The following is a 26,420-nucleotide window of genomic DNA, read 5'->3' as shown; positions in this document are numbered from 1 at the left end:
GAGCTGGAATAGGGCCAACACTCAAGTTATACCATGAGTTAACACAGCAGTGAAGACAATCTCTTAATAGAGATGGGGAAGGAATGGTTCATGTTTGTAAGCCAGGAGCACAGTACCTTGCAATACCATTCTACATCAACAGCAGTGGGGACAGAAGTGCCAGACAGTGAACTATTAGTTATTTGCATAGTATCTAGGAGCCTCAGTCATGGCAGAGGACCCCCATTGTACTAGGTGCTGTACAAAACAGAACAAAACCACTAAGCTGTTCCTTTATTTCCAGCTTTTACACAAAGATCTATGGCAACATCAGTATCAAGTTTGTTTTCTCAACATGGAAGCCTCTATGCATCCTCCTAACCAATTCCCTCTATTTATGCCAATGCAAGCAGCAAGACAGGCTTAGTTGAACCAGTCTTACCAGCAACACTACTGCATGCTCTTTAAGAAATGCCTATGAATGTTCCTCCATATTCAACATCCATTAATGCGAAAAGCTGTCTAGCCCAAAAAGTCTCATGTTCATTATTAGCATAATAGTTACAGAAGGGTCCAACCACTCCAGTTAAGGCTCTTATACAGCAGAAGATCTGCTTTTCCTCAGGATAGCTAGTTAAGATCTCTCAAAGCAGCCAGTAATTTTATGTTTTAAGTCAAAAACTTCACCCCTTTACAAAAATGTAACAAATTAGAAATTGATAACCTACCTCTTCATGAGCCACAGATAAGGGATTATCTATTCACTTGATTGATGTATACTTAATGTTGTTATTAGCATCATAAAACTCTACAGAATGCCAGTCAGCCAAATCAGATGTCACTGACTTAAAACCTATTTCTTATATAGGGCTCTTCATCAGTAGATCTCAAAACATGGCAGTCTTTAATATATTTATCTTCACAACATCCTGTGAGATAGGGGAGCATTAACCCCATTTTACAGATGGGGAACTGAGGTACTGAGAGATTAAATGAGTTGCCCAAAGTTACATGGAAGTTAGTGGCAGGGTAGGGAACTGAGTCCAGCTACAGTGGCTAGCGCTGTGGGAGGCTCTCTTTCCTGCTCTAACAGCTTCTCAACAATTTTAGTGGACTGAGTAATTACGTCTCCACTTTGATAACTGAGTTGGTGGTTTCTTGTTCTAACAGTAGAAAGTAGGAAAAACTGAACCAATACCACTAACAGGTGAATAGTAAAGATTACCAAGAGTTAATATGAAATTCTGACTCATTATGCCTTGGAATCAAGGTGGAATGATTTAATTCAGCAAGCAGAACTGATTTAATTTTGTTTTGCATCTATACTTTATTCACTACTTAGAAGAAAATTTTTTCCAAGATCAGGTGTCCCACTGAATTAAATGGCATATTGTATATCACAACACAGATGATCCTGCAGGCAGGACATTTTATATGTTGACCACAACAATGGAATAAGGTCCCTATTCTAGGCTTTTCAGCAGCATTTCAATATACACTTAATTCAGAAAGAATTATTAGTGTTATATAGCAAAAGATGGCGTAAATGAACGTATGATTATTCCACAAAATGAAAAAGCAGAATAAAGAAGTTTTAACTTTTTATAGGCTAGCATGACCTTTGTTGCAGCAGTCTGTTCACCTGTAGAACTGTAAAAGGGTGCTGGCTTCAATTTCTGAGTCTGTCATACATTTTATAGATTGTGAGCAAGTGTTTTACGAACTACTACCTCATATAGCTTAAGTTCTAGTTACCAGCAAGACCACTTCTCACCAAGCAGATTATGGCAGTCAAGGTTCAACACCAGTTGGTAGTATTGGAACCTTGGTAGATGGTGGGAGGGTATTTTCAACAGAGAGATCTTGATTCTGGAAATCCGTTGGTCAGAAACAACCAGAGACTGTTGGCATTTAGGGCACGGAACAAAACCTCTGTTCACTCAGACTTTTTAACCTTATGAGGCTGGTGGAGAAGAGGATTTTGTATTTAAAGATAGCATTTGTTTCCTTTTTTCACCCCCTTCCCCCGATGTTGGCAGAGAATTTAAAATGGAATAGTTGTAAAGTTCAGGAGTGTCCTTTCATGCAGACAATTTGCAATATGTTAATCAAGATTAACTGTTTTAGTTATTGAAGATGTGCCTATGGGCTTAGGAACAGGATGTGTGTTTTGTAATTTAAATATAAAAATGCAGACTACATCACAGCCTCTTTAAATCCAATTTTCTTCCTTGAGGCTGTTCAAACTTGAATCCCAACAGTGTTCTATTGTCAGGGACGCAAGACAGAACGTTGGCTATCCAAAAGTCTCTTCTCCTGGAGTGCAGTGAAAAGCCTGGAGCACAGTCTTTTCTAAACTGCTGTGTTTCTATCCCACCCCTTCATTCAGGAAGCTGAAACCCTGTTTATCACAGAAATTCAGGTGTCTGAGATCTTCAGATAGATTTCTACTGCTGCCACATCTGCACACACAGTATGAGAAGAGGCTGGTGTGTGCCAGTTTTAGACTCGTGATTTTATGAAGTTAGTTTTCATATTTATTATCTAGTATGTAACAGCACTGTAGGATAAACTCCAGCACTAGCTAAAGCCAGCACTTTGTTTCAGATACAGCCTGTACCATAAAACTGCCTATAAAAATAGTTTAAGTAGATATGTAGCTAAATTGCTATATGAAAACAGCTTTTTATAGAAGATTTTAATTCTGCTGCTCAGATCTTCACACTGACATAAAGCAAAAAAATTAAGTTTTTAAAAGCTACCACTTCGTCAGAATGGCTTTAACTGACCCATTGCTAGTTAATTATATTCTTTAAGTTTAAAATGCCTCTTACAGGAAATCAAGAACTTTTAGTTTATTCATTCAAAATGTTGAATATTTGTTTTGCCGCTAAGAAAATTCACCTCTTTTTTGAGCACACTGAATCTGGGGAAAGTTTTAGAACTAAAAGTCTGGATCAATGCACATCTGGCCCTGTGCAGCAAAATCTTTTGCCATCCAGACTGCTCCTTTTTCACATTACACATTCCATACATTTTTTTTTTTTAAAATAGGCTTCCAAACAGGTCAGCCAAGTTTAAGTAGGTACCATTTTCCCTTGAACATCAATGGAAAAACAACAATGTGCAAGAATACAGTGGTTCACATTCATAAGTTGTCCTGCCTGTAAAGTTTGATAGGATATGCTCTAGAAAGACATTATACACTTATTCGTAAGCAAAGATGCAAGTTAAGAACAGTTATCACAAAATCCTGACAGTTGCTAACAGTCAAAAATGTGTGCACTACAATAGTACCCTGAACAAGACAAATTGTAATGAGTGATGCTTTAGAAAAAAAATTACCTTTAGTAAAAGTTTAAACACAATTTGGGGCCCCAATATAGATTTAGTGACACATATGACTGGGTTTTAATTTAATTGAAGCGTATACATTTCTCCTTTACACTTATATTAAAAGAATTAAAGTTGCAAACTCAAGAGTTAGAAAATGTCAGAATGAAGGGCTCCTGTGCAACCTTAATTCAGTCCTTGTGTGCACATGCCATAAGATACAGTCTAATTACATTATCGCATGCTATTTTCCTAATATTTGAATGCTTGACTCTGCAACCCTATTGTTCTTTTAATCGCAGGTTTTGGGTTTTTTAAATGCAGCTTCCTGATTTGGGGGAAAAAAAAAAGAATTCTATGCACCCGCAGCTTGGGTCAGCAGCAACAGGACCTTTAGCAAAGACCTGTACCACTTGAGTTAACAGAGTAACATGCAGCAGTAGTAGACTGTTTTTCTCTGTGACCAGTCACTAACAGAGTGAAACACTTCGCCAGAGTGCTTCATAGCTATTTGCTGTCAGCAGAGGAACTTAGACATAGGACTCCTGGGTTCCATTTCAGGTTCTATAGGGGAGTGAGCTCTACAGTGGTTATAGACTCTTCTGTGCTGTACCCCAGCTTCTAAACCAACCACATGCCCACAATGCCCCAGCACCTTCCACTTTCCTACTAAATACACCCAGCCCCTATACCCCCTGACTCTGCCCAAATTCCTCACTCCTCGGCATTCAAGTCAGGTGGCACTTCCTTTTCTGTATGGCCTGGAGGCCAGCAGTGGAACACTGAACGCAAGGGAGAGATTCCTTGATCTCAGTTCTGGTACACTGCACCACAGCAGCCACAGGAGCAGTTAAGAAAAAAAAACCTGCTCAATCCCTTCAGCCCTGAGATGAATGATGTTCAGCATAGGCAGAAACTTTAGAGCAGGCCTGCACAACTCGTAAAGCGGCGAGGGCCACATTCCTCCAAAGAAAACAGCTAAGGGCTGAAACCTCCCGGCTCCGCAGAAACACCCCGTCCCAGGGCCGCCCAGCCCTGCGGAAACAAACCCTCCTTCCCCAGCACCACCCCACCAAAACAGCTGTGGGCCAAAAAGGAAGGCTGGGGGGTGGGGGAGGTGATACTTGATTTTAAATCAACCAGGGGCTCCCAGCTGAAGAGGTGGCTGGGAGCCCTCAGGGGCCAATTAAAGGGCCCCGGGCTCCGGCGGCTGGGGGAACCCGGCAGGGCCGGCTCTAGGTTTTTTGCTGCCCCAACCAAAAAAAATAAAAAAAAAATAAAAAAAATTGGCTGCCCCCTGTCCCAGCCCTGGGCTCCCCCCTGTACGCCCCTGCTGCCCCAGTCCTGGGCTCTCCCCCCACCCACACCCCCTGCCGCCCCAGCACTGGGCTTCCCCCTTTCCTCCCCACCAGTGCCCTCCCCACACCCCGCTGCTGCCCCAGCCCTGGGCTCCCCCCCACCAGTGCCCACACACACACCTCCTGCCGCCCCAGCCCTGGGTCACTGGTAACTCGCTCCCAGGGTGGGTCATTCAGCAGGAAATTTTGGATGTGCACAAAACACAGACAGGATTGGTTCCCATATGGTTACAGAGCTGCAGTAAAGTGGAACAATTTTCAGCTTGTGTGATTGGAGGATATCTGGATGCATATTATAAGACTATCCTCCATAAATGAGGAAAAGTTGGTGCCTTTATTATTCTTTTGTTCCACTTTTTCTTTCTATGGGGAATTTGCCAATGCAATATCACTGTCTTCCTTAAACAAACAAAAAGGCAATGGCTGTTGAAATAGCAATTCCAGTGCTAATAAGCATTTCTTGCTCAATTTTATCCTACTTTTTCTACATCAAGTTACAGTGGATCAGTATATTTGATTTGGGAGAAATGAAGTAACAGCTGCCCAAACTGAGCTTGAGCACTCCTGAATTTTGAGGTGTTCAAATCTGGAAGGCAGGTGCTGGGGGGTGGGGGCTCCGCGGGGGAGCATGGCAGCAATATGTCCGGAGCTGCATGGAGCCAGACACACTGGTCTGAGTGGCACGGTAAGGGGGCTGGGGGTGGGAGAAGGGGTAGGGAGTTCCGGGGGGCAGTCAAGGGACAGGGGAGGATTCGATGGGGCACAGGTTCAGGGGTTCATCAGGGGACAGGCAGCAGTTGGATAGGCCTGGGAGTCTCAGGGGTTCATCAGGGGACAGGTGGGGGTGAGGTCCTGAGGGGAAGTTGGGGGGGATCTCAGGAGGGGGGCAATCGGGGGACAAGGAGCAGCGGCATTTAGATAGGGCAGGGGTCCGTGGAGGGGGCAATCAGCGGCCGCGGGCCGGGATTCAAAGGGCTCTGGGCTCCCCGCGGCTGCAGGCAGCCCAGAGCCCTCTGACTGCCGGCCGCGGCTGGGATTCAAAGGGCTCTGGGCTGCCCGCAGAGCGCTGTGTGTGGGAGGGGATTCAGAATCCCTCCCGCGGGCTGCACAGTGAGGATCCGTGGGCCGTATGTTGTGCAGGCCTGCTTTAGAGACTTCAGCTGCCAAACTCTTCCAAGTGTGCTCATGTGTTCCGAGGCTCATGACTTGGCCAGATTTGGGTAATTTTTCACAGAGGCACATCAAAAGGCACATCTCTGGCACTAGTGTGCTTTCCCCCCGTCCCACCATTGCCAAACTTCAAATCCCTGCTTCAAAGCATAGTGGTGCTAGGGTTTCTCAGTGAAGCAGCTAGAAGAATTTTTAACATGATCAAGACAATGTATTTGCACATCCTGGTTCTTGGAGCCAGCTGAACCATTTTTGCTGGAACTTAAAAAGAAAAAAGAAGTCAGCCTGATGCACACACCCACCATGGAATATTTTATCCCCAACTTAAAACTTTGGCAAAAAGGTATAAACAACTGAAAGCCGAGCATTATGGGAAATGTTAGGCAACCTTAGCTATAGGCAGCACTACCAGCTCATTATATAAAAAGTGGCATGATTTGCAAAGGTGTTGAGTACCTGCAGTTCTCATTTGTGTCCTTGATGTCATTGACATCAACAGGAACAACAAAATGATGAGCACTGTTGGAAAAAAGGTCACGCCAAAAAAAATTATTATTTTTTTAAATATCCTTGTCCACACAAGACATCGCAGCAATCCAATACTCATTTACAGGTAAATTTGTTGTTGCAGCAGCATGTATGTCCATTTAACTGCACAGATTTGTTTTAACAGTGTGTTTTTAATTAAGCTCAGCGTTGTTTTTGTTCTTATTACCCTGAGGCAACATATGTACCTTTTAAAAGATGTCTGAGTAATTTTTCCATGATGATTTTAATTGAGAGTTTACCTCCTAGCAATGGTCATGATTTCAGAGAGAAGTCACCACTGTAAAGCGGCCTAAAGGCAGAGCCTTGTCCTTGCATCAAGGCAGTAATAATGTAGCCCAGAGCAGACTGAGTGGAACTGCCAGGCTTTAGAGTTTTATTGTTGTTGGACAGAGAACTGTCAGATATTGACAAGTTTTATTTCAAGATTTCTTGGCCATCAGTCCTTCCTTTGGCCTCTTCCAAGAATTCATGATGCTACTTCAGTCAAGCAGCGGTGGGTCACTTTTGCCCCAGCGCTCCTAGCCTTTGCTGAGGAATGAGCTGACACTGAATTCTGGAGTATTACCAAAAGTGATCAGATTTCAACCCCAAGTTCATTGTTCAAGGATGTGTCTACAGGCTAACCCCGTATCTGTCCCCAACAAGAAGGAATGCATTGTACTCTAAGAATTCAGAAAGCAGCAGCATGAAAGTGATGCTATCCTACAGTTCTACAGTGAATGCTACTAACAGTTGAATGCTGGATCAATTCAAACAGTCCCCACACAAACACACTAAAGAACTTCCATCGTACTATGAAACACTCAAACTGTGCAGGAAGACTTGCTGCCGGTAAGAATGCTGTTTAGCAGAGCGGAGTTTCATTCCCATTCTAAGATCAGGTAGAGCAGAATTTCAGAAATTTTTATACTCCAAACACTGAATTGAAAAATATGCCAGCAATATTGCAGATGATGTCAGGAAATATAAAGGGAGGTAACTTCACTATACATTCTACTTCACAGTGCTGCCAAGTTGAAAGTCAGTCAGTCATCATAGTAGGAGGGAACCCAGGATTTGAGTTTTATTTTTGTGTAGGCCTCCAAATTTAAAGTTGATCATGCAAGGAGACAGATGAGGCAATGAATAAATAAAAGCTATTTTCATGTCCATTCCCCCCCCCCCCTTACACTTCAATTGTATGCTCTAAATGCATCATGTCACCTCAAAAAACAGGAGTACTTGTGGCACCTTACAGACTAACAAATTTATTTTAGCATGAGCTTTCGTGAGCTACAGCTCACTTCTTCAGAAGAAGTGAGCTGTAGCTCACGAAATCTCATGCTAAAATAAATTTGTTAGTCTGTAAGGTGCCATTTAAGGTGCCACAAGTACTCCTGTTCTTTTTGCAGATACAGACTAACACGGCTGCTACTCTGAAACATGTCACCTCAGTTCAGGTTTGAGTTGAAAGTTGTGGGGAGGGAGGGGAGGCAAAAAAGCAGCACTTGCCTGAGGCTTATGTCCCTCTCCTTCATGCCACCACTGAAGTGATTATCTGAGAAACTGTGGCATCCAGAAGTATGTAACCATTGTATGTTCAATACAAGTGACAGCTTGGTCCCCTAGTCTTATGGCATTTTTAGAATGATAATCTTAAAAAGCTTTAGCTCAGTGTATGGTTGTTTGTTTTTAGGCTGAAGTACCAGAAAGCAAACACCCTAAGTCCCTCTGTAGCATTCTCAGCAGCACACTTAAGTGGATAATTATTTGCTTTTAAAAATAGACAAGGCAACTTATATGCCAAAGACTGAATTAAAGTAAAGTTAAGTTTGATTTTAAAACCAGAATCAGTAAACAAAGTTAATGACTATTGTACTTTGAATTGTGACTTATAGTTGCAAAAACCTCAAAATACAACATTACATTTTGCTTTAGTATCCAAACAATCACAGCATGATGGCACGTGGAAATTATACACTGAAAATTTGCCATGTCTCTGCTTGGCTCATGAACAGTAAGCCTCATCTACACTATGGAATTTCTACAAAGATTTGCCACTATTATCAACACGACTTTAGCTGCATCAGTGCCTAACACACTGATATGCTGCTCTCGAGCTCCGGCAACAGTATCCAACTCAGACTCACTTATATTTAACTTATGGTACTGAAGACAAATGCTGGACCAACATGTATGGTAAGGCTCCCACCTTCACTAAGACCAGTTCAGATCCACTATTGTGTCAGCAGTAGTGGAAGGTTTTTTACATTACCTAGTGAAAAAGATTTAAGAATGTCTACACTGCATCAGAATAGGTGTTCCCAAAATAATCTCCATTAGTAGTTCAGCAGTTAACCATAACAATATAGTCCAAATAGAAGTACAGACTAGTGATCTCGTCCATTAAAATGGAAATGAGAAGAAAAAAAGACACTCATGAAAAAGCAGTTTCTAAATATTCAGGTACTAGTTAGAAATGTATTACATTTCTATTTATGTAATTTAAAATATTTTGACTAGTCACTTTAATTTCACTAGTGCAACAGAAACCAAGACAATCAGACAGCATAGCCCAGAGGTGTTCTCTTGAAAACTGGGAAGCCTTCAGTAGAGAGAAGAGAATTGGAACAGAAGTGGATGAAGGCAGGCTGAGCAGATGGTTAAACAGTAGTAGTTTCAGCTTCTGAAGAGGCAGAGTAGGGTGACCAGATGTCCCGTTTTTAAAGGGACAGTCCCATTTGGGGGGACTTTTTCTTATATAGGTGTCTATTGCCCTCCACCCCCTGTCCCAATTTTATCACAGTTGCTATCTGGTCACCCTAAGTCAGAGCAGAGACTTCAGCTCCACAACATTTTAAAAGACTTGAGAGTATACAATTAGAGATCAGAAACAGGATGAGATAGCTATTTTGACTATACATGACAGTATTTTGTATGGACCTGAGACAAAGTATTAGATTTAAAACTACTTACTTTCCCCTCCACGAATGTTTTGTTGTGTAGAAACAAGCAAGATCTTTATTTTCCCTAATTATATTCATTTTGTGCCCAGACCTGAAACAAAATAGATCTCATGTTAATACTTTTGATCTTAATTAAGACCAAATACAACCACTAATCACCAATATGCTCTAAAATACATGTGATACAAGGATTAAATTCATTTACCTTTCACTCGGGTCTGTTTGCAATTTAAGACATTACTGTACGCACACTAACAGTGCACAGAAAACAATCCCCACTTTAATAGCTTCCCAAAGAATGAAGCAAATTTAGTTTTGTTGTCTGATATGACTCAGAGTACACAAAATCAAGTATGTGTGTGTTCTTAACTGCATAAGGTAATTTCACTCCGGTTACTTTTGTACAATATAGCTATGGGAGTGTAAGCAACTCCTTCCCATCAATACAATTTAGCCAAGTTCCAGAATATTATTAGTAAGGCTGTCAATTAATCGCAGTTAACTCACACGATCAACTCAAAAAAATTAATCGTGATTGTCATTTTAATCACTTTTAATAGTATATCAATTGAAATTCATTAAATATTTTTGGATGGTCTACGTTTTCAGATATTAATTTTAATTACAACACATAACATAAAGTGTACATTGCTCACTTTATATTTTTATTACAAATATTTGCACTGTAAAAATTAACAAAATAGTATTTTTCAATTCACCTCATACAAGTACAGCACTGCAATCTCTATCCTGGAAGTGCAACTTACAAATGTAGATTTTTTGTTACATAACTATGCTCAAAAAACAAAACAAAATACAAAGCTTTAGAGTCTACAAGTTCCCTCAGTCCTACTTCTTGTTCAGCCAGCCGCTAAGACAAAAAAAAGTTTGTTTGCATTTACAGGAGATAAATTTATTACTTTTTATTTACAATGTCACCAGGAAGTGAGAACAGACATTTGCATAGGACTTTTGTAGATGGCATTGCAAGGTATTTACGCGCCAGATATGCTAAACATTCATATGCCCCTTCATACTTTGGCCACCATTCCAGAGGACATGCTTCCATGTTGATGATGCTCGTTTAAGGGGGGAAAAAAATGTTAATTAAATTTGTGAATCCTTGGGGGAGAATTGTATGTCTCCAGCTCTGTTTTACCTCCAGTCTCCCATGTATTTCGTGTTATAGTAGTCTCGGATGACTACTCTGCACATGTTGTTCATTTTAAGAACACTTTCACTGCAGATTTGACAAAATGCAAAGATACCAATGTGAGATTTCTAAAGATAGTGAACAGCACTCGACCCAAGGCTTAAGAATCTAAAGTGCCTTCCAAAATCTGAGCGGGACAAGGTGTTGAGAATGCTTTTGGAAGTCTTAAAAGAACACTCAGATGCAGAAACTAGAGAGCCCGAACCACCAAAAAAAGAAAATCAACCTTCTGCTGGTGGCATCTGATTAAGATGATGAAAATGAACATGCGTCGGTCCTCACTGCTTTGGAGGAGAGCCCATCATCAGTATAGATGCATGAAGGGACATATGAATCTTCAGCGCATCTGGCATGTAAATATCTTGTGACACCAGCTACAGTGCCATGAGGACGCCTGTTCTCACTTTCAGGTGACATTGTGAACAAGGAGCAGGCAGCATTATCTCCTGCAAATGTAAACAAACTTGTTTGTCTGAGCGATTGGCTGAACAAGAAATGGGACTGAATGGACTGGTAGGCTTTACAGTTTTACATTGTTTTATTATTGAATGCAGGGTTTTTTTGTACATAATTCTACATTTGTAAGTTGAACTTTCATGATAAAGAGATTGCACTACAGTACTTGTATTAGGTGAACTGGAAAATACGATTTCTTTTGTTTTTTAGAGTGCAAATATTTGTAATAAAAATATAAAGTGAGCACTGTACACTTTGTATTCTGTGTTGTAATTGAAATCAATATATTTGAAAATGTAGAAAACATCTAAAACTATTTGAATAAATGATATTCTATTATTTACATTGCAATTAATCGCATGATTAATCACAATTTTTTTTAATTGCTTGACAGCCCCAATTTAGTGATGACAGAACTAAAGGGGAGGGAACGGCTTTATTTTCCAATTCTAGGATGAGTCTAGATCAAAGATGACAGCATTTTTACTTGTTAACTGAGCATATTTGATGGAAAAAACTGAGGAAGGAAGACTCTCTCAAGATCAGAGAAATCTAATGATCACCGACTAATCTTATATAGTATCTAATTATGTAACATTTATAACACTTACTTTCAAATATTCAATATAAACTAAGCTCTAAAAGTAGGTTACCACAACTAGACTTTGGGTTTCCTATGCCACCTATCATAGCAGTTAAACACCAGAAGATACTAGAGACACTAAGCCCATGTCTTCACTGCTGAAAGAGGGGTTATATTTTACCTGGAGGTTACCAACATGCATGAGCTATTCCAAGCTAAAAATACAATGAAGACAAGGCACTTTAGTTTTACTGCCATGTAATCTAGGTGAAGTCAGCACAACAATCCCCCAATCATAGGTGGCGTTAGAAGACAGCTAAAAAGTTTAATTTCAGGAAAGAATTTCTTTTCTGTGGAAGCAATTATTACAGAGATGTTACACAATCACAAATGGAAGGACAGGCCATCCTAAATTAAACAAGGTATCTCTGCATAAGCATGGTCCACACTGGGAAAGTTTTAGAACTCCTGAATGGAAAAAAAGGCATCTCATTACTAGGTATGCAGAACCAAACCTGATGAGGAATTTGGGGCACTGTCCTTAAAAAAAAAAAAAGGCACTTAAATGACTCAGAAGCCTAAATTCCATTTTGAAAAGTGACTTCAGCACTTAGTTCATTGAAAGTCAATGGGACTTAGGAGCCTAGGTCACTTTTGAAAGTGTTACACCTTACAAAAAAGAGAATTTAGAGTCATGAAAAGTAATACATGCCCTGTATTATGGCTAACCACAGGAAAATAAAGGCACCTGAATTGAAGTACCAGTATATGAGGTCTGATTTGCCTGTATATCTTAGTATAAATTAGTGAGAAGATTAAGTACTGCAGATTGTGAATTTCTTGCAATTCTTAGGGCCACTTTTCAGAGAAGCAGGCATTCTCTATTCTATCCACTTGGATAGAATCAAGATATTAGCCTTCACATTTCCCTTCCCACACCTTCACAATTTTCTTGCCATCACTCAGTGTTATTGATCATTTAGGTTGTAAGAGCCTCAGGGTGGGGCAAGAGAGGCAAAATCCTATTCCTATAAGCTTACATGCATACCTGTGAACATGTATCTATATACTTGATGTTATTTACATTTCTAATTTACCTTAGACAAGCAAGTACTTAAAATCAAGAGCAGAATCAAGACTGAACTGTGGGAAATATTTCACTAAATCTGAGATAGAACACCATGACGTAGTCTAGTATCAGCTCTATCAAACAGTATCCAAGGGCTGAACAGTATCTATGCTGGAGTATTATTTTAGGGAACAATCTCAAATCTCTGGAATTTTTCACGGCTCCCACTGATATTAAAGCAGTTCAGTGACATTCATCAAATTGATATATTCCTAACCATGAATTAGCTCAAGAGAAGATGAATCATTTGTTTAATACCCCTCTGGCTACATACATACATTCTTTCAATCTTACCAAACAGCACATTTTAAGAGAAATATTCAGGTTACATGGCCCATGGGCAACTTACTCCAGAAATATTAAGTTATTTATTCAAGCATCTATTGACACAAGCCAATAAAAGTTAGGATGATGAGAACTGAGTTAGTGAATTGAAGACTGAGTTATACATCATTTTGATTTTCTTGGCTTTTGTCTCAGCATGTTACAACTTCGATGTTATTCTTTTTAATTAAAATATCTAACAGCTATAAACTGCTCTCACAAATGTTTGCTACTGGAATACTTAGCCATTTTACTAAGGTTTTCTGCACATAAATACTAGAACAGTCTTTCGGAGCCATCCAATAGCCATCCATAGCAACTGTTTTCTGAATGTAAAAAGGTAAATGTACTTCAGGAAAAAAACCCTCAAACATAAGTTTTAGCCTTGATATGGACTGTTTGCTTGTCAGTAGTCTGCAACAAGGAGATTTAGAAACAGTTAATTTTTCCTAATATCTAACCTATGGATAGTTAAGCACTTGAGCAGGTTTCCAAGGTGGTTGTGGAATCCCTGCCACTGGAGGTTTTGAACACGTGCCAGGGATGGTCTAAATATACCTGTTACTGCCTCAGCAGAAGGAGATAGATTAGATAATTGCTTAACGTCCCTTCCAGCTCTACTTTTCTATGATTCTTTGACAAGACCAGAATTCATTTCCCAATTTTAAGTTTCCTACCAACTCAGCAAGAACTGAGAGGGGAACTGTAACTCCTGTCACTAGACAAAGTTCTCTGGAAAGCAGACTCTCCGTGCCCCTCAGATCTCATCAAGTGAGAATATGGAATAATTGTAGCTGTACCTTCCCTATCTGCAAGGCTAAAGTACTCTAAAGATTGTGAGTTGCTCAGATACTTTGGGCTAAATCTGAGAGGTGGAAGGTAGAGTCGGCAGGAGAGTGCCTCCCCTTAACACAGCACGGTGTAGACTTCAGTTTTGTAAGGGTACGTCCATACTACCCGCCAGGTCGGCAGGTAGCAATCGACTTCTCGGAGTTCGATATATCGTGTCTAGATGAGACGCGATATATCGAACTCCGAACGCGCTCCCGTCGACTCCGGAACTCCACCACCGCGAACGGCGGTGGCGGAGTCGACGGGGGAGCCTTGGACTTCGATCCCGTGCCATGAGGACGGGTAAGTAGTTCGAACTAAGGTAGTTCGACTTCAGCCACGCTATCCGCGTAGCTGAAGTTGCATACCTTAGTTCGACACCCCCCCTCCCCCCCAGTGTAGACCAGGGGTAAGTTACTTAACTGAAGTAGCATAACTTAGGTCAACTTACAGCTTTAGTGTAGACCAGTCCTATAATAATGGGGGCAATATAAGTGCATGACACACTAATTTACCAAAGCACAGGTGTGTCACACTGCATTATATACATCCATAATAGGATGCTAGAACTAAATTAACCTAACCAGATGATAACAGCTAAGTAGGGGTGCACTATATCATGTACACAGTCACTGCAAGATCATGCTCATTTTATTCACCCTCTCCTGCATCTGGTAGTTACATTCACCTGTTGCATCTTGTCAGTTACAAAAAAGGTTTTAATCTGACAAGAGATTCTCTTAATACCAGAAATGTTCAGCCTTTTTGTCTAAAAGTAATGCTTCATTGTTGCCAGTCCTTAGCACTTTCTTTCAGTGGGTTTCTACAGTGCCTAAAGCACAACTGGGATCTGATCGGGACAGGTGCTTTTAGGGACCACTGTAATCCACACAATTCTCCACCACAGTTTAAGTATTGGAGGCCAGAAAACTACTGAAACCTAGCACTACTATTACATGCAACTAAGCTATCACCTATACCATCTTCAACTTGGCATCTAGTTGTTTTATTTTTGTTAAAGTGAAGTATGGAATACTGCACTTGTTTCCACAGGCATTTTCTAATGCACTCTCTGGGTTTTATAAATGTATGGAAGTTAAACAAGCTTCCCACAAGACCAAGAAAGTTTATTTAGCAATATTTTGCAGTTACAGTATTCTAAGAATGAATGAAATATTGGGAAAAGTGAGCTTTGCATTTTCCTTGCACTGCATACAGTACTGAGTTTAAAAGATACTAGTGTCATGTACCTATTACAAAGGGTTCAATAGAGTTTAAAAGTTGCATGTTCCCTGCCTTAAGATTTTTACATAAAACACTCACCAGGGGGGTTGCACCTATACAAGCCATCACTAATTTTAACTCTTCTGTTCCATTTTAATTTTGCAACATTGGACACCATCAGGTGTTGTCAAGAGTGGAAAGGGATCTTTGTTTAGGTTTTTATTTTAGAAAGGGAAGTCTGCTGATAACTCCTTTCTCTAATACCATGGTTAGAAACTAGGGCCCTGATCCTCCAAACACTGAAATATAAGTACTTCACGTTCATGAGTAGTTCCACTGAATTCAATGGAAGAGTTTTCAAGCATTAAGTTACTCATACACTTGAACTGGAGCCTAAATTTGAACCACCAGTGAAACTATTTTTTTTCTGAACTCCCCAAAAGCCTATTTCTATGCTATTTCAATCTTTTGTATCTCAAAGTGACATGTTTAGTATTTGCATTACAGTAGCAAGTAGGGGCCTACTAAGATTGTACAGTGCCTACCACTGCAGGACCCGAAAGAGTAAGATGGTGCTCTTCAAAGAGAGTACAATCTAAATACACAAGCCAGACACAGGGTGGGAAAAAGGGCAACATACAAGGAAAGCCAACAGTAATAGTTTGCAGGCATCATACTTGTGTAACAACATTTTATTCTGTAATATTGAGGTGAGATTAATAAAGTGTAGTGTAAGGCATCAGTGGGAGACAAGGGAAGATAGGAAGGTATTACCTAAAAGGAGTAACAAAAGAAGGGAGCAAGGCTGAGCAGAAGATGGAGTAGACAATGGAGACCAGCTGGAAAGAGGCAGATGAAGAGACTGAGGGAGGGGATAGGAATAGACTTTCTAAAACAGTCTGTATACTTGATCCTTGACTCAGTTTTAAAATTAGGAGAGGCAAAATACAGATAGACTACGAGTTCATTCCAGATAAACAGATGTTTGTCAATAGACATGGGCTGGAACCTCCTAAGTCTATCCTCTACCCTGCAAGGATCATTAAAGATCTAAATCCAAACAGTTTTTAGCACCTTTGGAAGATACTGCTTAAAGCTATCTCTAAGTCATATAAACAAAGTGCTTTTAGTACTGAGCATTCTGCTTTTTAATGGTGTTAGTTCCCCTCTATACAATTATAAGAGACAAGACTTTGAAAAGTAACAATTTCCTTTTCACAGAGTCTCTTAAGAAATACCGGAAAATTTCAACCATTTTGTCTAAAAGCTAGCTTCATTTCAGCCAAGTCTCTTAAGCATCATCCTAGCTACCACTCCCCTTGTGCAACACTCCTTTGTCCCACTACTGTGCTGAATTATGTACTTTCAAAAGTAAAACAAACCTATACTCCCACTGCACCTCTCAGGCAAGCCTTTGCCACTTCATGTTTTTAAAACAGCAGCCTGTTTCATTCATGAGTTGATGTTTAAAAAGAAATAAAGCCAACTATTTGAAAATCCAATATTGCCGGTCTTACAGTATACCAGGGGTCGGCAACCTTTCAGAAGTGGTGTGCTGAGTCTTCATTTATTCACTCTAATTTAATGTTTCACGTGCCAGTAATACATTTTAACACTTTTAGAAGGTCTCTTTCTACAAGTCTAATATATAACTGAACTATTGTATGTAAAGTAAATAGGGTTTTTAAAATGTTTAAGAAGTTTCATTTAAAATTAAATTAAAATGTGAAGCCCCCTCAGAGCAGTGGCCAGGATCCAGGCAGCTAGAGTGGCACTGAAAGTCAGCTTGCATGCCACCTTTGGCACGCATGCCATAGGTGGTTGCCTACCCCTGCTATATACCTTGGATTTTAAAAGTTACTGATGCAGCCCAAAATTCTTTCACGAAAAATTCATGAAACAAGATCAAAATATTTTAGGGTATAATTCATGTGTGGGAAAAGGAAAACTAGATACAAAATGGCGAGACTAAAAAAAAAAACTATCTTAAATAGATATTTTTCAATAAGCAATATTACATATTTAGTTACCTGGGGCAGGATGAAGACTACAGTGTGGATTTTTTTTGTTTTTATTTCAGAGTTGCAAACTTTCCATTATTAATTTAAGTTGTAGTGATATGTTCCAAAATTTGTTTAAATGATGTTTCAGATCTTTTAACTAACACCTATGTAGGCTACATAAATTAAACCTTTGTTACTATGAAGTACTTCATTTATACATATTTGAAGTTATTAAGGTTTATAGATGAGTGTTGATTAAGTTTTATGAATGAAGTTACTAAAGTAAGATCTGAAGTTTTAAAGTGATACTCATCAGATCTCCTTAGTTTGATATTACTTATGTCAAATCTGAAATTTTGACCATTAAGAAGAACTGTTCCTGAAATGCCAAGAGTTTGAACATTCAGAAGATACTCGATGATTCAATCCCTGAGACAAGTAAGTACATGGAAAGTATAATCCTAGACCATTCAAAGGGAAAAATCAAACATACATACAGGATTTATTGTTTTTTAAAACTAAGATGCTTTATGGAGATAAAGGAGAATGAGAGCAGCAGCAAGAGAACAAAGAAAATAATTTGGAAAAGTGTTCATAGGTTATGTAGGGAAAGTGTTTAGTTTATGAATCTTTAAGCATTATCCTTCCATTTGCAGCAAGTTGTTGAATATGATTGATCAAAGAAGTTTAAATATTTACCCGAATGTATTACTGATGGTTTAGCATTTGGCCCCTTACAACAAACACAGATTAGATCAAGCTTCAAGTTAATGAACTCATCTGGGCTAAAACCCAGTATAATTTAGCATTTAAATAGCCTATTTTTTTATTTATTTTTAGAAATGAGCACTGGCAAAATGCTACTACTAAATGAAGTAGTGGTTTAACAGATAGTGAGAGGAGTAGCTCCTCACATCCCTTCGACTTGAAATTCATGGATGAAACCAGAATCACTTATGCTCCCACCCCCTAGACTTCATATTGAACATAGATACCACCACCAACAAATAATTAAATTCCCAAAACTTATATCTTTCCTAAAAATAAACTGAAACAGAGGCTCATGATTTACAAGACTGAAGAAGGGAAACAGGAAAAGAGAGACTTCCTGAGATAATCATTAACACCAGAAATAAGACTAAATAACGGTAAGAAGAGAAACATTTACTCAATTTTATCTTCTCAGCCCTTCTGGCAAAAGGCTAACTTGTGTGCAAGGAAGAGGGGAGGGGCACAATGGAGATGTCTTTCAGATTAATCTTCAAGCAGTGTTTTCAGTTCCCTCAAACAGTGGAAGATTTAGTTGTGTATGAAGATTTTATTTAGTCTCAATTACCATCATTTCACATCCCCTAACTCAAATCTTTCCCTGAAGTTGAGAGCAACAGTTCCTAATAGCAAAAGCAGGTTCTCCCACTCCATCATCATCATCATCATCTACAGTTCACAGTGGAAAAGCTGAACAAACTTAAGTCACATTTGAAGGCAGATGACCTGGAACATTTGATGTAGGAAGGGATGCAAACTCATCAGGATTGAAGGGAGAACGCACATTACTGGGTAGATCATATGAACTAAAATACATTTATCTAGCTTGTTCTCTTCAGAGCTACTGCTGAAGCCTGAAGTCCAATTTCCTGTTGAGGACAGAGACACCCCTCACCAATAAACGACCCACCCTCAAGTTATTTCTAGAGTGCACCATGGTGTCCAAAGATTTTGATCTTGCAGTGGTGGAAAGGGGAAAAGAGGTGAAGGGTAAAAATAAACACCAAGAGTGGTTATTAGTCTCCCCCGAAGGAGATGATGCACATTTTGCCAAGTAGCCACTAACTCCTCTCCTCGGGGATAAAACTGATTCAGTCAACACAGGGAGGAGCAGATTCTGCTGTGTGTGTTACCGTCTCTCCTGATGTCGGGGAAAAGGAAAGTTGAGGAGTTTTTGGCAAGTGTCACAGCCTCTTTCAGAAGGGGGGGGGGAGGAGGAGGAGGAGGAAGAAAGAGGGGATTTCGCTGGGTGTATGACAGCCTCCCCGATGCCATCCTCCTCCAGGTGAGGCAGGAGGTGTATATGAGCCTCCTCTATCCCACTCCCCTCCAAATGGAGCGGGGGGGAGGTGCTGGGGCAAGGAGGGGGTATGACAGCCTCCCCCGGGACAGGAAGGGGTGGACGCCCGGTGAGTGTGTGACAAGCGGGAGTCACACACGCCCCGAGCGAGCCAGGCGCGGGCCGGACACCCCGGGATCCCGCTACTCACGCAGGCGCTGAGCCCCGAGGGATTTACCTGGCCGAAGAGCTGCGCTGCCCGGACTCCCCCAGCCTGGCTGCCCCCCAGCCGGAGCCGGTGCTGAAGATAACGGCGGCGGGCAGACCCGGGAGCTGCTGCCGTCGCCGAGCGCCGCGCCTAGGCTGCAGCTGCTGCGCCCCGTTCCTCTGAGCCGCTCAGAGTCTCGCGCTGGAGGCCGCCATTTTCACTCCGGCAGCGAAACGCCTTCTATGCGCAAGCACAGTCGGTTCCCACACTGTCACGAGACCCTGTCAGCTGACTCTCCCCGTCCCTTTTCCCGTCCCGAAACCGCCCCTCCCTTACCGAGCAGCAGCCTACAGGCGCATGCGCAAATCGGAGAGCAGCAGTGAGTGGGCAGGGCACAGAGGGGCTGCGGGAGGGCGCAGTAAGTGGGCGGGGCACAGAGGGGAAGGGGTGGGAGGGCTCAATGATTGGGCAGGACGCAGAGGGGGGGAGCTGGGGGAGGGCTCAATGAGTGGGCGGGGCACAGAGGGGAAGGGGTGGGGAGGGCTCAGTGATTGGGCAGTGCACAGAGGGGAGGGGCTGGAGGGGGGCTCGGTGAGTGGGCGGGGCCCAGGGGCGGGGCTGGAGAGGGCTCAGTGATTGGGCGGGGCACAGGGGGCGGGGCTGGAGAGGGCTCAGTGATTGGGCAGGGCACAGAAGGGAGGGGCACAGAGGGGAGCCGCTCCAGAGGGCTCAGTGAGAGGGTGGGGCACAGAGGGGAGGGGCTGGAGAGGGCGGGGCCCAGGGGAGGGGTTGGAGAAGCTGGGAGGTTCTTTGGCAGGGGGCAGAGCTGGGCAGGGCCAGAGAAGGAGGGTCTGAGAACTGGAAGGGGTCGTGGTTATTAGGGTGACCAGCCAGCAAACGTGAAAGATCAGGATGGGGGTGGAGGGTAATAGGAGCCTATATAAGACAAAGACCCAAAAATTGGGACTGTCCTTATAAAATTGCGACATCTGGTCACCCTAATCATTATGGATGGACTGGGAAGGACCTTTGGGGGTGAGGATGGTGTAGGCGGGTGGAAGGTGGGTTGGGCCTGTAAGATCAGTTCATAGTTACACAGAAGCTGAGTAGAAGATGTCCACATGCATTATTTCTTAGATCTCCATGTGTTTTAATCCAACCTTATGATTTTTGGGAGTGTGATTGTTGATCTGAGACTACTTGGGGTGAGGCCTCAAACATTGACATGCCCACAATAATCATGGCTCCCTCCATTTTTCACACGCTGTCCTCTACCACATTTCAGTCTACGGGCCTGACCTAGCAATCTGTATTTCTGTTGAGTTCAGTTTATGTTTTTCATAAATAAGAGCTGCAGGGTTGTGTCATAGTTACATACAGCACCATCAAAATGCAGACATCTGAGAAGTGGTGGATTGCACCCAACCAGTGTAAGGCACACTGCATAATCAACAATCTATCACACCAAAGCAACTTTTTAATGATGTCAGTTTTATTAGGAAGATGGAGTAATAAGTAATAAAAATATGAATATAGTCAACCTTAAAATGGTGAGTAGGGATAGCTCAGTGGTTTGAGCATTAGATGCCTAAACCCAATGATGTAAGTTCAATCTTCAAGGGGGCCATTTATGGATTAGGGGCAAAAATCTGTCTGGGGATTGATCCTTTAACTAGGGGGTTGGACTAGATGACCTCCTGAGGTCCCTTCTAATCCTGATATTCTATTCTAATGTTAATCAAACCTGAGGTCTCATTTAAATTATGCAGGCTGCCAGCTGAGGTTGGAAGGTGGGTATAGCAGCCAAGGATGGTTGTGGTATAAGGATGCAACAGACCTGCCTTCCCTCCATCATCTGCTTTTTGCATGCTGTCCCTGGAATGCAGTGGTGCTGGAACAGTTAGAGTGGGGGTGCTGAGCTGCACCCGCCCTTACCCTCTCCACATCCCTCAGCAGCCCCTAGAGCTGAGGCCAGGAGCATGGCCATGGCTTCAGGGGGATGACACATGGACAAGGGTAAGAGGTCCAAAGCTGGGGCCACAGCTAGGGGTGGGTGTGGAACCCTGGGTGTGGGGCCAGAAGCAGAGCCCTGGATATGGGGCCAACAATCAGGACCCTGCATGTGGGCTGGGAGCTGAGTCCCAGGCACAGAACTGGCAGCCAAGTCCTGGAACTGGCAGGGGGGACCCTGACCACAGGGCCTACAGCTGGGACCCTGGGCAGCAGGCAGGCACAGGGCTAGCAGCCAGGATCCTGTGCAAAACCTGGGGATGCTGCAGTATCCCCTGCACCCCTACTTCCCATGCCTATATTGGAATATGATGTAGGAGCTCTGTGGAGCCTGCTGTATGAATCAGAGGATTCCTCTGTGATGAGATTATTTCCCCATAGTCATCTACAGTAGCTTTAGGGCAGCATTGCAGTAGTATCCCTAAAATAACTGAGGACAGAGGTAAATGTTTTTGAAAAAACTGAATTGGCATTTGTCCGTCCTTATATTGCATTCCTTAGTAACATTGTTTTTTGAAGCAGCTGATGAAAAGTGTTATGTAAGAGTTAGGTTTATTTATTGAATGTTCTCAAATAGGCTTTGGATATATTAGTCTAGTTAACATTGATAACCCCCCCTAAAATAGTGGGATCTAGTTTCCACTATCCTTGTCCTATACAGTATTCATCACGTCCCATAATTTATGGAATATCAGGGTTAGGAAGGACCTTATCTAGTCCAACTCCCTACTTGAAGCAGGACCAATCCACAGACAGATATTTGCCCCAGATCCCTAAATGGCCCCTTCAAGGATTGAACTCACAACCCTGGGTTTAGCAGGCCAACGTGCAAACCACTGAGTTATCCCTCCCCACTTTAGGTAAAACATTTTACATGACTGAATAATCTTATTATTCAGAGTAGTAGTCAGAAGAATGTGGACCACTATTATAAAATAGTGCTAATGGGAAGCTAGTATCACTGGTGAAATTGATGTATAACTTGTAGTCACAGAAGTTTGAAAAAGTTAAAATAAGACTCACTGTTCTATTATTACATTAGGAATTCCAAGGGTCTAATTGCAGGAGGAAATGGTGAGGTCCGGAAAAGTTGTACATTCTAATACATATTACTCATGACACAACAGACTTTTGGTTTTTCCCCCCTAGTATTTGCTGTTTATGTATAGAAAGTGAAAACACAGTAAATCAGGAGTTCTTTTGTAAAATATTTATTGCTGGACACCAAAGACTGACTAATAAGTAATACAATTACATTAATAAATTGTTGTAAAACTAGGAGGTAATTCCAGAAACCAAGTTTTTGTTTCCTACAGGTTTTATCAAGCAGGATTGATAAACATATCTATTCAGATCAAACTAATATTTCAGTATTAAAAAGCTAGGTGACCTTCCAATATTAAAGTTTGTGGTTTAAATAATTAAAAAAATAAGCCAGTAAAGAAAACATCAGGGTTAATTCCTGGTTCCACTGAAGTCAATGAGAGTTTTGCTCTTGACTTCAGTGTGGCCAGATTTTCCTGCAGTCAGAAACAGTATGAAACCATTTTTAATTTATGCAGAAATTGGAATTTTAAAGCAGTAAAATGTCTTTTGGGTCTTTTTCAAGGCTAAAATTCTTGGTAACCTCAATCTGCTTCGGAGAAATGCACCTGTCTTCATTACTTTCAGATCTTTCATCTGAAGAATTATTTCAAATGTCAATCTGACCTTGTCAGATCAAATACTATCATTTCCACAAGAGTCAGGCTACCTCTAGTCTAGCAAACAAGGTCTCTCCTTACCATCCAATTACTGGAATCCGGAAGGAATGAAGATCTCCAATCTACTACTAAATAATTAACACTACAGTACATCAAACTATTTCTGTGATCAGCACCTAATCTAAAGTGTTGTGTGGGGTTTTTTTTGTATGACTAAATTCTTCAGATATGTTACAGTACCTTGATACAACAGAGAACCAATGCACTGTATATATGCAACAAGAACAATAAGATATCTTGACCATTTAAATACAATCCGATAGCAGGGTTCCGTATTTGTAAAGCACATTTACTGAGATTCACAGCAATCACAAAAGACCAGATTCTGCCTAGCATGGATACAAGTGTTCAGGGTGAAGTAGGCAAAAAGAGCTTCTAGCCCTTGCACTATCTGTGAAGGTTGGGCAGAATTACACTCCAGTACTGTGGGGTGGCAGAGTCTCTCCAGCTTGTCTTGTGGGCTCAGTGTGCCTCGAATAAAGCTGAGAGGAGGTGGAGCCGTGGTTTCACCTCCCTCCTCACTGCACAGCAGAGTCAACCAACAGGGTGGGGGGTAGCTGCACCCTACAAAGGCATGTAGTAGTGGGGAGCAGAAGCTACACACTGAGGTAGAATGTCATTGTTCTGCATGTTCTGAGGGATTCTGAGGCTCTGCATTAGCCCATAATATGGGTTGTGCCTAAATGGCACAATCTAGCCCAATATTAGTAATGCTAAAATAACTATATACGGTCATGCTTTTAAAAATGGCCTCCCTTTTTGTCCCTGCATTTGAATATTTAGGCATCTAACTACAGTATCTGATTGATCCCACAAATAAAATAGATGGTTAAGGGGAGATATTCAAAGGCACAAAGTGGAGGTAAGTGTCAAATGCCTAGTGAGAGTCAACAGGAGGTTGCATGCCTAACTCCCCTCTGTACCTTTGATAATCTCCCTCCTAAATCCTCTCAGTTGTGCCCACAGAATGCAGATGCAGATCTGCAGATACAAAAATAGAGATTGGGTAGGGAACCCCTTAAATATCCATCTCATCGGGGGGCAGGGGAATTCTTCTCTTGTAAAGAGCAGAACCTACTGATTCTCTCTCTGTTAAAGGAGAATACAGCTAAGAGAGAATGGAGTGTATATTCTAGTCTTGTTTAGTTTATTGATATATTGGTTGCCTTTGATCATGCTCAGAGTGAGAGTACTATGTGCCTTGCAAGGATTATTGCACGGAGCTAAAAAAAAAGAAAACTGCATGCAATATGATGTTTTTACCTAAAATAAAATGTTTTAATGCATCACTCTTTCTGGCCTCCTCTGAAGTCATGATCCAGTCAATATAGTACTCCAGAATGAATTCAGTCTTACCAATCCTCATATTTATACCAAATTGTCTCAAATTACTTATATACCATCCAGGCTGAACTACATAAGAAATCTTTTTAGTATGGTTAGCTATCTAGCCATCATATTTTGAGGGCATATTCTAGAAGTACTCCATCCATATTACAGAACAAATGTTTTATTAGCCCTGTTACATTATATGTTTTCCTTCAGATTTTCCTAATGTTAATAATATTCATATGCTCGTGTTCTCCTGATTTCTATATATAAATTTGTTATCAGTTTAAAATGTTGCCCACATTTCAGTTTAGTATTTGGTAGCAAGTTTGCTTTGATGCCGTGACTGAGAAGTTTTCACAGATTGTATCCAGTGCAAGTGCTGCTGCTAAACTTATTTCATTATGTGCTCTTTCCTTTTTGTTCTATTTGAGCCACTCCCTTAGCACGCAAAGTACGAGCTAGCAGCTTCTGACTAGAAATGGAGACTGACTTATGGTCTAAGCCTCAGAGGTAGTTCTTCCAACAAGGGTTGAGTCACCGGTGGGGGAAGCTAGAAAAGCATCCACTGTGGCTGTGTATACTAATCTCCTTCTGTGTATAAGCAGAGGACCCCTCACTAACAGTTACAGTCAGACGGGCACCTTCCCTGGCTGTTAAATTAACACACAACATTAACTTAAAATACTAAAACAATAAATTAAATCCCTTTGCCTTAGATTTTCATAATGGCATTTGCTGAACAATAGCTTCTATGAGTGTCATTAGCTCTGATCCTACAAGTGGACCATTGGAGGTGCAATGGATGAAAGCCATAGGGCTCCATGCAGGGGTAAGAGTTCACCCACACTGATATGATTTTATAATTATAGTCTTAGTTTGGAATATTCAGAATCCACGTGTCAAATTCTTCCTTCATGTAAACCTAGTGTCTTAGATCCAAATTCAGCCTATCTGGATGATAGAATTTGATGGTACAGTGGTCTGGGTTTTCTGGAAGGATCACAGAATGCTTTATGGCCAGGAAAGGAGCCATTAGCACTGTGTGATCAGGTAACCTGAGTGAACAGTACAAAAGCCGGAAAGTTTGATTGGAAGTCATTAAACTGATAGCTAACTATAAGAGTTTTGGGGGAAGGAGAAAAAGCACAAAGAGGAGGCTTAATGACCCTCAGGGGTTTTGAAAAATGCTTAAATCAACCACAAAGGGTATGTCTACACTGCAGTAAAACACCCATGGGTGGCTCACAGGGCCCAGGCTGCAGGGGTATAAAACTTTAGTGTAGACATTTGGGCTTGGGAACTCTCTTTCCTTGTGGGGTCCCAGAGTCCAGGCTCCAGCCCAACCATCTACATTGCAAATGTGTAGCCCCACAGCCTGAGCCCTGCAAACCTGAGTCAGCTGACATGGGCCTGGCACAAGTGTTTTATTGCAATGTAGACATATCCAAACTGGCCAGTAAGGTGGCCATATGAGTCACCCTGTGGACACAGGGGTCCATTGCTATGGATACTAGGGAAGCCATGAGACTTTCTACTGAGTGGGACCAAGCAGATTCAGTCCTGAGAATGAAACAGGGACATTGCTAACCTCAGGATGAAAGAGTCTTTGATTTTTATTTAATCTGTATTTTAAGAGCCTTACTGCTTACCCTGTGATGTTTGTTTAAATGTTAGATATTAAACTCCATGTTTTAATTTTATTTCCATTGATTCTCTGACTCTCTTCCCTATTTTTTTTTAAGTTAAACCAGTATTGGTCTGTTCTGGAGTTATTAAGGTGATCTGGCCCATGGAAGGTGTGATGGGGTGTTCACCACCACACTAGCACTGAAGAAGTTAATGTAGGCTGAGAAGAGGGCTAATTAATCAGACAAGTCATCTTAAGTAATCACCTGACTGAATAATGAGGGAGCCCAGCTGAGGAGACACAGCTGGGCTGAGTTTATAAAGGGAGGTCTGATTG

General features: G+C 41.4%; 1 protein-coding gene and 1 long non-coding RNA gene across 5 annotated transcripts in view; one reads left to right on the top strand and one right to left on the bottom strand.

Moving 5' to 3' along the window:
- The window catches only part of DNAJC13 (DnaJ heat shock protein family (Hsp40) member C13), a 100,534-nt gene extending 80,860 nt beyond the window's left edge, over window positions 1–19,674 (bottom strand). For 2 of the 3 annotated variants that reach the window (XM_039522906.1, XM_039522908.1), the window contains exon 1: window positions 9,345–9,412. In XM_039522906.1, the coding sequence (XP_039378840.1) occupies window positions 9,345–9,412 (68 nt within the window). Of the gene's footprint in view, window positions 1–9,344; window positions 9,426–19,382 lie in introns of those variants that run through there. The other variant, XM_039522907.1, reaches the window with a different exon arrangement.
- The window catches only part of LOC120397228, a 51,896-nt gene that overhangs the window by 7,698 nt on the left and 17,778 nt on the right, over window positions 1–26,420 (top strand). The window contains exon 3 of one of the 2 annotated variants that reach the window (XR_005593728.1): window positions 18,155–18,769. The exons of the other annotated variant lie outside the window; for it this stretch is intronic. This is a non-coding gene — a long non-coding RNA (uncharacterized LOC120397228). Of the gene's footprint in view, window positions 1–18,154; window positions 18,770–26,420 lie in introns of those variants that run through there. 2 annotated transcript variants of the gene reach the window in all.

This window comes from Mauremys reevesii, linkage group 2 (assembly GCF_016161935.1).
Source record: "Mauremys reevesii isolate NIE-2019 linkage group 2, ASM1616193v1, whole genome shotgun sequence".
NCBI lineage: Eukaryota > Metazoa > Chordata > Testudines > Geoemydidae > Mauremys > Mauremys reevesii.
Note: the sequence above shows the minus strand (reverse complement) of the source record. Positions and strands in the feature narration are given on the sequence as shown.